This window comes from Typha latifolia, chromosome 3 (genome assembly GCF_019914945.1).
Source record: "Typha latifolia isolate L0001 chromosome 3, TyphaL0001v2, whole genome shotgun sequence".
Taxonomy (NCBI): domain Eukaryota; kingdom Viridiplantae; phylum Streptophyta; class Magnoliopsida; order Poales; family Typhaceae; genus Typha; species Typha latifolia.
In genome coordinates, this window is record NC_133088.1 from 1,606,955 (window position 1) to 1,618,505 (window position 11,551).

The following is an 11,551-nucleotide window of genomic DNA, read 5'->3' on the forward strand; positions in this document are numbered from 1 at the left end:
CTTGCTGTGTGAATGGGGAAACAATCACAAGAATGTTTATTTATGTATCCAACTTAGTTTCTTTTCAGTGCTAGGAGGATTTGGCAGGGTGAGTAGATGTTATTATACTCGAGAAGAAGGGAAAAGAATGTAGCTGATGTATGGAAAGATACCAATGAAACACCACCAGAAGAAAGAAGGTCCTACCAGCGAAACTCCCATTATTACTTTCGGCCTTCCGTGAATCAGGGAAAAAAAACATTTCAGGAGTTAATCTGGGATTATGAAAGCCTTATTCACCGACCAGGAGAATCTAAAGAATAATTATTGCCAACAACAGGCAACAAGAAAAGAGATAGAACTTGTAAAAGAATATGCCTGAGATTCCTGGATTTACATCAAAGGGACAAGAGAAACGCAATTTGATTCTTGGCCTTCCAAAAGTTAGTGAACCAGAAGTCAAGAAGTGCAATATGATAATAGAAGCAGCATCTATGCATGTTATAGATTAGGAATGACTTTGAGGTGAATAGCTCAGAATGGATTCGGATCGGGCCAACCGGGTCAGACACTATGTTCGTCAGCCTGCCCGAGAGTGGGTCGGACTGGGCCGGGTTTGAAAAGTGTAGCCTGTTACCGCCTATCAGCCCGTCAGAGGGCAGGTCGGGTTGGGCCAGGCCAAGTTGATTAGTCTTATTTTTTTCTTTAAAAGAAATCCATTGCTCCATGTTTTTAAAAAATATTGTTAAAAATTTATTTTTAGTACTGTCATCTTTGGCGGGCCGGGTTGATAGGAGAGTTGGGTTTTAAAAAATATTTAAACAATACATAGTACGCGAAATGTCATTAGGTTTTACCGTAGCTAGTTGGGTTACCGGTGGATGATGCACGAGCTTTTTGACTAGGCATTTGAGTTGGGTTGATGTACGAACTTCCAAGCTAGACTGAGTGGGCAAAGAGCTGGTTCGTCGTGCCTCTTATTAGTAGTTCGGGCTCGGGCTGAACCGGGCTTGGCTTGGTCCAAACTCGGTGGAGCAGGCTGAACTATTTGATCAGCTCTAAGAATGACTCGTGCCAATGCTGAGAAATTAATATAAATATGCAACAAAGAGAGTTTTAGGGGGAAAAAAAAACATATGCAGCAAAAGGCAACTCCGAAATATTTATGATGGACAATATAACTCAAAATTGAAGAAAAACCTATAAAAAGGAATAGGAAGAGTATGTTAGTAATGTATTAGAGACGTGGGAGAGGATAGCGGAGGAATAGAACCCTACATCACTTAATTACATATATGTGGCTGATTTCGGATCGGGCACATCAAGCCCGAGCCCGGCCCAAACAGATACCTTCTTTTTCTTTGGATGAAACAAAATCTCATATCTCATTTTCATTATTAGACTATCTCGTTTATCCTTTATGACACTTTTAACTCCTTAACTATCTAATGTTTTTCAACACGTTAATGGCCTGAGAGAAAATAAAATAAAATATCAAATGGTTATTTTCACTCTTATCTGCTTAGTGCCTAAAACTGACCGCGTGTCCTACCAGACAGCCATTTATGGACAAGAGATAAAGACCTCACAAATATATAAAAGATTTGTGAAATATATAAATAATCTTCCTAATTATCTTTACCTTTTTTAAGGCACTATCAAGAGCAAATTGCATGGGTGAGCAAGTCCGCAACTCACAACGGCAACTACTATTCTATTTTTCTACTCTCTCTAAGGATATCAGTCAACACAAGCATCTTCCATCTATGCCAACCACCCACCTGCTGCTTTCCTTATCAGCAACTAAGTCCATGATTCCACCCAACTCCTTAGATTAGATAATAGTGCCCAGATTCTTAGCATCCATTGCCAACCTCACATCCAACCGTATCCTTTTAACTCTGGTCTCCACGGGGCACAATGCATTAAATTACAACTGCCGGCCAAATAGTGAAGGACAAGAAGAAATGCCCATCACTAGCCTGCACCTAGCCTTGGATCAAAAGTCTTCTATGTGCTTGTATAGAAACATATAGACACGTAGTCTTTGATTTTAATTAGCATCGTTTCGTTAAGCAGTGTGATTTCCAACTAACTTCTGGTACATGAACATATATAAAGGTCTGCAGTTAGTGATTCTTAAAATGAATCCATTACCAACGTGGAAAGTTCTCACAGCGAGGCAGCTCATGTTAAGGTAGATTTAGCTCGAGTGGAAGAAAGTTTACAAGATAGTTACTGACACAACATGAACAGTCACACATACCATGTAAGTTAAAACTCAGATATCAGATAGCTTTACAATTACGAGCTCGACTAGTCTGCTCTCTTTTCTCTTTTTGTAAGTTTTCCTTCTAATACATCCTCTACTGAAATGTTATACACACGATAATAGCTGTATATGACTTGAGAGACACAAACAAGCCTTCAAACATCACCTACTGCTTAAAGGAAAGAAGAATTGGAGCCTGCATAAACGGCGAAGAGCAACAAAAAACTGTCCAACAAGCAAAAAAGAAAAAAAAATGGATTGAATTCACAACTTGCTTATCGTCTTCTTCTTATCTAGCCTCATTAGTTAGCTGCAACGATCCATCTTTTTGCAGCTTCAAACTGAGGTTGTTAAACCGCTCCCTTGAGTATTGTCTCGAGGCTTTCCTCCAATCAGTTCCTGCTTTCATCATTGTCGCGAACTCGTCATAGCTTATCTTTCCATCCTGGGAAAAATGAGGCAAAAGGCAGGCTTAGTAAAATGCATGAGATTCAGCGGTTACATTCTTAGATTCCACACAAATAATTAGCAGGATAATCTCACAACGAAAGGTCAACAAACAACTGACCTTGTCTGTGTCTACATCGCGGATAATAGCATTGACAACTTCTTCACAGTTTGCACCCAAATCGTCAGCCAAGGAGTCGCTAAGCTCTTCAATTTCAATGTATCCACTCTTGTTCTTATCAAAGTATGAAAAAGCTTTGTGGAGATGTTCGTCATTCCCAAGCTTTTTCAGGTGGATGGATACAGCAACAAATTCTCCATAGTCTAGAGTTCCATTACCATCAACATCCGCCTGAAATGCACATCAAGTAAGCATTAGGATGCTAAATGCTTCCGAAGTATTTCCTATAATGATGTTGAGTCATGCAATAGAGTAATCACACTGCCCATGGTCTCAGGGTGGTTAATAGGTAAAAAAAAGAACCAAAATGCAGTCAGATACATTAAATAAGATTATACTGCTGTGACACAGCAAGTTACTGAATTTTCTCTAGGGCAGAGAGTTTAAATCTAGACAGCAGACTATACCGCTGGTTTAATCAAATTCAGTTGCCGTAAGCAACAAATTTAACCAGGGCTCCAGTACTGTAAGGTTTTGTCGCTTAGAGCATAGTAAGGATTGAGCAATCAAAAATGGTTATAGTAAATATGATTATAACATAGATGAATGTTCCTCTCCTCTAAATTCTTTACAGATGATTTAACAAGCCTAAAGACCATGAAGACATAAGAAAGAAAGGTGGCAGAGAAAGAAGTTCCAAATAAAAAGCAAAATTGTCAAAAACAAATGGGACCATATTAGATTTTGCACCTTCTGTATTTGTTTTGAGTACCTGCATGGACATCAGTGAACATGGGCACAATAAAGTATGAACACAATATTTAAAGGGAGTCAAATTCTAGTAAGAGTGATAAAATGGCATTTATGAATATGCTTCCATACTACTGGAAAAGGTATTATAGTTTTGTCTGCATATTATTGACAAAAGTTATTGGAATACAGAAATTTCTAACTTCATTTCGACAAAAGAGAAGATTGTCATCAGGTTGAATACTCACAGCTTCCATTAATATTTGAACATCTGCATCAGCAATCTGGTGTCCATGCTTATGCAGACCATGCTTCAACTCCTCTAGTGTTATACTACCACGGTTGTTTATGTCCATTTTTTTAAACATATCCTTTATGTCAGCTACTTCTTTTACAGATAAATGCTCAGCTATAACCTGCAACAAAACCACAAACATGAAGGAATCTGTTAACAATGGCAGGAAAAAAAGGTTGAGATCACACTTTACAAGGTCAAAGCATAATCTTTAAGCAAAGTAGTACTTGACACAAACATCAGACTACAGTATATGGAACTAGATCTTTCTCAGTGTAAGTCAGATCTTACCCTAAGTGCTTTCTTCTTGAACTTGTTCATCACAGAAAATTGTTGAAGTCTTGCCCTGACTGTTTCACCCAGAGAGACATTTGGAGCCTTTTTGGCATTCTGCAACCAAGGATGGTCTGGAATGGCAATTAAAACGTCAGCTTAAAGTTCTGAGAAGCACAAAATTATGATTTCAGAAGAGAATAGCTCAAAAGAAGAGAAAACATATAGAATGGCTGTATATAACCTATACTATAGATATCAGATAACAGATATATCTTATTAAGAAACATACAAAAGAAATGACAGAATAGTACCAAGCACTCCTTGAGCTGTTAACCGTCGCTTTGGATCTGGATCAAGCATCCTCCTTACAAGATCTTTAGCATTATCTGAAACTCTAGGCCATGGATCTCTTTTAAAATCTATAACAGAACGAATAATGGCCTGTGCTACCCCCTGCTCAGTTTCTGCATTATGGCAAGAAAAATATATCAATCATATGCTTATGGTTGAGGTACAAATGGCACACTCAGTCACTTTTTCATGAAATATTATGAGTTCTGAGGAAGATAATGGTTTGACAAAAGTTCAAAACATCTGGCAAAATAAGTTATTCATTCACATCAAATTTATCATTGGTGTGTAGCCTTTTCTCAGAATGAAGATCTTACCTGCCCAAAAAGGTGGGACACCACAAAGTAGAATGTAGAGGATCACACCTGCACTCCAAACATCAACTTCTGGACCATAATTCCGTTTTAGAACCTCTGGAGCCATGTAATAAGGACTTCCCACAATTTCAGAAAAGCGTTCACCTGTGTATAGAAAAACTCCAATTAGCAGAGCCATATACCTTTTGTGCAAGTGACGCTTAACAGATATCTTTAAGCATAAATGTATTTTGTGAGTTAGTAGTAATGTCTGGAAAGCTGACAAGTCATTTAGTTTGGTTTTCTTCAGCAAATGCAAACTAGCAAAAAATATTCACTCTTCAGGACATACCAGGAGTGAAAAATACAGACAGCCCGAAATCAATTGCCTTCAGAGCAGCAGTTTCCTTTTTGTTGGCAAACAAGAAGTTTTCTGGCTTAAGGTCGCGATGCATTACCCCATGCTTGTGACACATCTGTTAGGACATAGAAGGAAAGAAAGAGAAACAAAGTTAATCAGAATATGAACTGTGTAGTGAATCCAATAAAAGTAATTCAAATACAAGTAAAGAACTTCAATGCAGAAATAATGATAACAACCTGTTCAGTTAATAGAATAAGGGTATTGCACCTTAACAAATAATGGGAAAGAGAAGTTAACATATAAAATAAAACAAGTACCGACTGTTAGAAGGAAAAAGCAGTACTTGCAGAAAAACGTTAATGCATGAGACAAAACAATATAGTGTCAAGCAGAGGAACAAACTCGCAAAAGGGGATTTTGTGATCCCAAATATCAAGACCTGCATATACAAGCCAAGATCGTATCTATTAATGAGGAATTTTCGAGTTCTGACTTCACAAACTCTAGAAAGGACTGGAGTTCACAAATCATCAGACAAGACCAAGTAATTAGAGGAAAGTGAGCAGAGAAAAAAAAAATTAACTTTCTGGGAGGAACAAAGAGCATAAAGATCTGACCTGAACCACCTCGACGATGGTCCGAGTAACCACCGCGGCCGCCCTTTCCGTGTAGTGCCCTCTCGCAACAATCCGATCGAATAGCTCTCCTCCTTCACACAACTCCATCACGAGATGCACAGCATTGTCATCCTCATAGGTATCCTTCAGGCTCACAATATTGGGGTGGCTCGGCATATGCCTCATGATCTCCACCTCCCGCCTCACATCCTCGATATCTATGGCGGTCCTCAGCTTCTTCTTCGAGATGGACTTGCACGCGAAGGCCTCTCCCGTCGACTTCTCAGTGCAGAGGTAGGTGACGCCAAATTCACCTCTCCCCAATTCGTGCCCGAGCTCGTATCGGCTTCCGATGTCTCGGCCGGTGGGATCCTTCAGAACGACGATCTTTGGGCCACTAGGCGTTGGACCCTTGTTGTATTCTATAGAGAAGGGGTTCGGCTTCTTCCCCTTCTTATGCTTCGCCTTCTTGCTACCGGCCGGCGAGGCGCAGCAGTTCCCCATCAAGATCCGACCTTTCTACGGCTCTTGCCACCAAGATCCGAACTTTTCGAGATCTGTGGAACCAGGAGGCCAAATCACGCAGACCCAACTGGGATTTCGAGCTGATGAAGACTATTCACCAATTTTTGGGTGCAATCTATGAACAAAACGTCAACCAAATTCCTAAAGGTCAAACACAGGAAGTTAACGGAGACCCACGAACGAAAGAGAGGTAAACAAGTGCTTATTAATGATGGAAAGGAAGGGGTTGGGAGGTGAGAGAGGGTGTGAGATGGTGTGAACCCGCCATTCGATATGGGCGAAGGAAAAGAGGAGACGGTCAAAGATTTTTGCTTTCCGAGAGCCTTCCTGTTCTAACCTCTTTCTTCTCCCTCTTCCTCGCAGCCAAAGAGGAAAGAGAAACGATTAAATAATAAAGAACAAAGTAGTTAATTAAATCCGATAATATTTTCTCTTTGATGTGCGCATCGTAAACCATATATTTGATAAAGCCCACGTCAAATTGTCAATAAAGTACGGGCATACCTTTTCGTGGAAAGGAGAGGAGTTTTTTTTGACCAAATTAGGCCCTATTTTAAATTTTATTATCAATATAGACTGTCCTCAAATTTATTTTTTTAAAAATTATTTACTGTAGCTCTATGAAATATGCCGCTCACAATTATTTTACTTTTAAAATTAAATTACTAATGTTTATATAAAAATAAAATTTTAACTTAAAGCCGCTGAAAAATAAATTTAAAATAAACTTTTACAAATAAAACGTGGAAAGTCTTTAGCATCAAATAAAAGAATCGAACTGATTATAAAACGCTTATAAATTTAATGTTTTAATTATAATTATAATAAATAAATATTTTTTATAATAAATTTAAGAGGTAATATATTTTGATTATAAAAAATATAACCGTGCTAATTTGGTCAATCACTCAAAGAAAAGAATAAAGGGATTTTCAGTGCCCTTCTGGACTAGAGACTAACTTTTATGGTTTAAAGTCAAACTACGTTTCTTTTGTTATTTAATTAAGGAACATTATTTGGAATTTAATTTGTGTTTCTAGGAAGCCATTTCTTACCCTGAGGGTTATTTAATTTATTAAACAACCAGAATTATTATGTTGTATAGATGAGAAAATGGATTGAGTCGAAACAGTATACAAAATAGTTTAGTCAAAATGTAGCTGGACTTATAGACTAAACAATTGATATCCTTTTTTTTTTTATAGGAGACCAAATCAACAAAAAATGCAAAAAAAAGAAATTCTACGTAAAATGGTGGATTAATCCAAACTAATCTGTAATCAAAGATTGGTTTTCATTTAGTATTTTGTTTATTATTTTTGCTAATCAGCATCTTATGATATGATCCAAGTAAAACATCAAGATAATAATCTCATAGTCTTCCATTCTTCCAAGTGCTGCATGGGGTCAATATTAGGTGTTCTAAGAACTTTCTTTCTTCACTGGTTTTGTAGACTTCCCTCACGGAAAACATCATAACATCATCAACATCAAAAAAAGAATAAGACGACGACATTATGAATTAGTAGAAGAAATCGCCATTAATATTCTCAGAGAATGGTTAATAATTCTTCCCCCATAATTGCAATGCATGAAAAAGATATTTAGGAAACATTCACCAGGATCATAGAAGCCTCACGGAAAGTTCCATCTGGATTTGAACAGTCTAAGTTTTGTGTTTGATTAAGAGTTTACTGGATGTTCCATTTGGATTTGAGTAAGTGATACGCTATCCAAGGGAGTGAGTCCTGCAGTTAAGATTAATAAAATTCACTTGATGTCTCTGCCATGATTAAATTTTTGAGAATCTAGTATTGAAACTTCGCCTCAAAAATACGTTGTCTTGTTTACCTGTACATCTTTGCTTCTCCTTTTGTCTTTTTGAGAATCAAGTTCGTTCAAATTTGGATCAGTACGATCTTTGCTTCTCCTTTTGTCTTTCTGTTGGAAAACGTTTTATTTTCCCAACTTGTTTGATCGGTAATTTGCGGTTTGGACCCTCTGTTTCGATATTTACAAATTACACCTTGTGTTTTTTTTTGGGTATGTAAAACGAGCAGAAAACCAGAAAAATAGGATGTAAAGTGAAAAAAATATTAGCTTGAGGAGTATAAGGGCACGGTCCAAAGTGCGACCTGAGGACGAAGTCAGAAGTCTAACAACCACAGGATTAATTCTTTTGACTCTCTAGAAGGGACCGGGAAATGATCCTTGCTTTGTTTGTCTCCTTCCAGTAACTGAAGATCTTGACCATTTCTTCCCAAAATTGCCCATAAATTCATCTTCGGCTTCATAGTAATTATCGAGAGTAGATAGGAGAGATGTGATAATCCTAACTAAAATTATTTGGAGGTTTGGTAGAAGAGTGACCTCTCAAGCTTTGAGATGGATATGTTGAAAAGCCTGAAGTGGTGGTTGATGAAAAATGAGACAAGTATGTAAGACCTAAAGAAGCTTTATATCTGCTGACTGAAGAAAAACAAAACATGTCGAGGATATATTTGGATGAAATGATGATGCATTTCTATCAGGGAAATCTAACTATCCTTCTTCTTTTTCTAATTAATAACATGTTCTAATACCAATACTCGTGCATAACAAGAGAGCTATTTTTTTTCAAAGACATAATAGTGGTTTCATTTGGACTAGGAATAGTATGGAAAGATTACATGAACTGAGACATATAAATGGTTTACAACACTGTCAAACATCACTTGCCTATCTCTCCTTCTATCTCACAAAAGAAGGGGATTTACCTGTACATCATCAGTTGTAAGGGCATCATTTTTTGATTAAAAGTTGGAAAGACATCTTGATGTAAATAACCTCTTAATTCTGCGGCAACTACTGCTCTCCAGGTTCAACCAGAGGTACTCTCTCAATTTTCACAATCTGTTCTTTGCCATCGACAGAAGGTTTTACAAACAAATTGAACATTATATTGTTGAAAATCGTAAGTACCACTAGTGCAACTGCAGTATATGCAACATATGATCCGGAAATTGCTGGCATTTCTTCCATCCGTCTGCCAGTTATCATGTCTCTATCCAGATTAGGCTCTGTGTTTCATCCATTAAAAGATAGAATATCAGATAAATAGGAATAAAGCAGTATATAAAATGAAATGAGAACAAGAAGAGAACTAAAATTTAATTAACATTTATAGAATGAGAACAGAAGGAACTGCTAAAAGTTCTTGATTACTGAGTTACTTACTGCCTACCATAACCATATCAATTGCATGATGTAAGCTGTTACCAAAAAAAAGTGCAATAGTCACATTCTTAGGTAAAAGACATTTAAATAAGCTTATCCAGAAAATAATGTCTCATGTTATATATGAGATTACATGATATGTTGAGTATCGCATGCGACATAATAGTCCTATATGGAAAAGAGAGCTGAAGTGAAAAGGCTTAGTGCAGACTATTGAACTCACATCTAATGGCTTAACATTTTGGTTGTATATAGGTTCCCAATATTCAACAAAGCTCTCATTCGGATTAAGACCCTCCCTCCCTAGCAATGTATTTTCGTTTCTCTAAGAAGAGATTGTCAACTACAAGATTATAAATTCACTTGTAGGGCTAAAAAGGTCAAAAGTTAAGCGGAAAGGAGAGATGAGAAAGAGTAAAGTTGGAGGAAATCACCAGTTTTGACTGTCCAATAATGAAGGAAAGATAGTTTGATCCATCAAAGATTTCTATCAGAAATATATTTGAGATGGACACTTCTCATATTCCTTGAAACCTTAAAGTATTCTGACAACTTTATTACCGCTAAGTGAAAGACATATCATGGAAAATTGTTTCCTTCTCCATACATTATTGTCTCTTACAAGTGTTCAATGCAAAGTGAAACAACAGCCTGATGAAAAGATTTGAGAGATATAGGCATGTTTGGTGACAAAAGTCTTTAGACAAAGTAGTGGATTTATTTACACAGGATACTTATGCCTTCTTCACAAATGGATTCTATGCTGTTCTACTTGCTAATTTGCTATAGCAGTTGTAAAAGCTTAAAGAAAAGGATGAACAATGAAAAAAATAGGAAATCATAAAATGACTGCCTATTGTTTGGTTTGTAAAGACATTAAAACCCTAAAGATGAGAAATCACCAAAAGTTCCTGCTTCACTGGGCATTAATCATCATACACTTGCAAGCGACCAAATTGGCATACGTCGCACAAGAACAATTAATTAGAATATACACAATTGAAAGCTAAGATAAAGAGGATGAAGCATTTCAAATTATGAGATTAGCAATAGTCTTTGGTTGTCCTATATATTGTTGGATTTGAGTAGTCCAACAAAAATAAGTTTGGTCATAACAGTCATCAACTTTTCTTTCATGCAATGAATCCCACAATTTCAAAGCCCCATTTCTTTGCATTGCACCTAGTTTTGGAAGTGGCAGGTAGTTACTTTACCTAGTGAACAGCAATAGTTGTTCTATCTCTTTAACCGAACCAACACCAAGCCAATTCTTCATGTTGTTCTTATAGCTAACGAGTAAAAGGACCTATAAATAACTTCAAATTCTCCAAAAGTTGTGATCTTTTTCCACAAAAATAGTTCTCCAAGGACAAAATTAAACTGCGTTCCTTGCCATAGTGACCAAGAAACAAATTCTCAAATTGGGTATAATCCAAATTCCAAAACAACAAATTATAGAACACAACTCAGCAATACTAGCACCTAAAGAAGAGACGGCCTTTACGGCGGGCATCGAGAACATACCCGAAACAGCAGGGGGCGGTCGCTTCCTTGGGGGAGATTCCTGCTGCGAGAGGCCCTGGAGTTGCTGGTCGAGCTTCTGCAGCGCTTCCCGGGCCTTCTCCCGATCGATCTCGACTTGAGTTTCTTCCTTCTCCATTGAGGCATTTGGAGGAGAGAGCCTTCTCCTGCTTCGCTTTGTAAAGCCTAAAGAGGAAGGAGGAAGCGTGGTTCGGCGGAAGAGAGGAGGAGCGAGCGATGAGTTTCCGCAGGGGATCGAACGCAGCATTGTGCAAGAAGCATTTGGTGTTCTAAGTTGGAGCTAGTGCAATGGATAATGGCCATATATAAATTTTGGATATCGTATTAATATAAGATGAAGGAAAAAGATTAAAAAAAAAAAAAAGTATCATCCCCACCTTCCTTGATTCCTTCTTCGTGAGAGCGGTTGTGAATTGAGATAGAATGTCCTGGTTTCTTTTGGTACTACGCATTTGGTTTTTTTTCAAAAATGAAATTTTAATAGTCTCAAAACTTAACAC

The 11,551-nt window shown here is 37.4% G+C and overlaps 2 protein-coding genes and 1 non-coding gene across 3 annotated transcripts; all 3 read right to left on the bottom strand.

The window, feature by feature from the left end:
* Positions 1-134: 134 nt before the first annotated feature.
* Positions 135-261, bottom strand: LOC140785395 (small nucleolar RNA snoR83). Its single transcript, XR_012108451.1, has one exon. It is a non-coding gene; the product is annotated as a small nucleolar RNA snoR83 (small nucleolar RNA).
* Positions 262-2,242: 1,981 nt separating this feature from the next.
* On the bottom strand, positions 2,243-6,675 carry LOC140784177 (calcium-dependent protein kinase 20). Its single transcript, XM_073131422.1, has 8 exons — positions 5,769-6,675; positions 5,140-5,263; positions 4,809-4,952; positions 4,452-4,604; positions 4,156-4,271; positions 3,818-3,985; positions 2,820-3,050; positions 2,243-2,696 (listed from the first exon to the last, which is right to left on the bottom strand). The coding sequence occupies exons 1-8, from the start codon at positions 6,270-6,272 to the stop codon at positions 2,541-2,543; spliced, it is 1,596 nt and encodes a 531-aa protein (XP_072987523.1). The 5' UTR covers positions 6,273-6,675; the 3' UTR covers positions 2,243-2,540.
* Positions 6,676-8,884: 2,209 nt separating this feature from the next.
* LOC140783840 (uncharacterized) lies at positions 8,885-11,456 on the bottom strand. Its single transcript, XM_073130917.1, has 3 exons — positions 11,429-11,456; positions 11,034-11,331; positions 8,885-9,352 (listed from the first exon to the last, which is right to left on the bottom strand). Exons 2-3 carry the CDS (start codon positions 11,296-11,298, stop codon positions 9,138-9,140), a joined length of 480 nt encoding a protein of 159 aa, XP_072987018.1. The 5' UTR covers positions 11,299-11,331; positions 11,429-11,456; the 3' UTR covers positions 8,885-9,137.
* Positions 11,457-11,551: the final 95 nt, after the last annotated feature.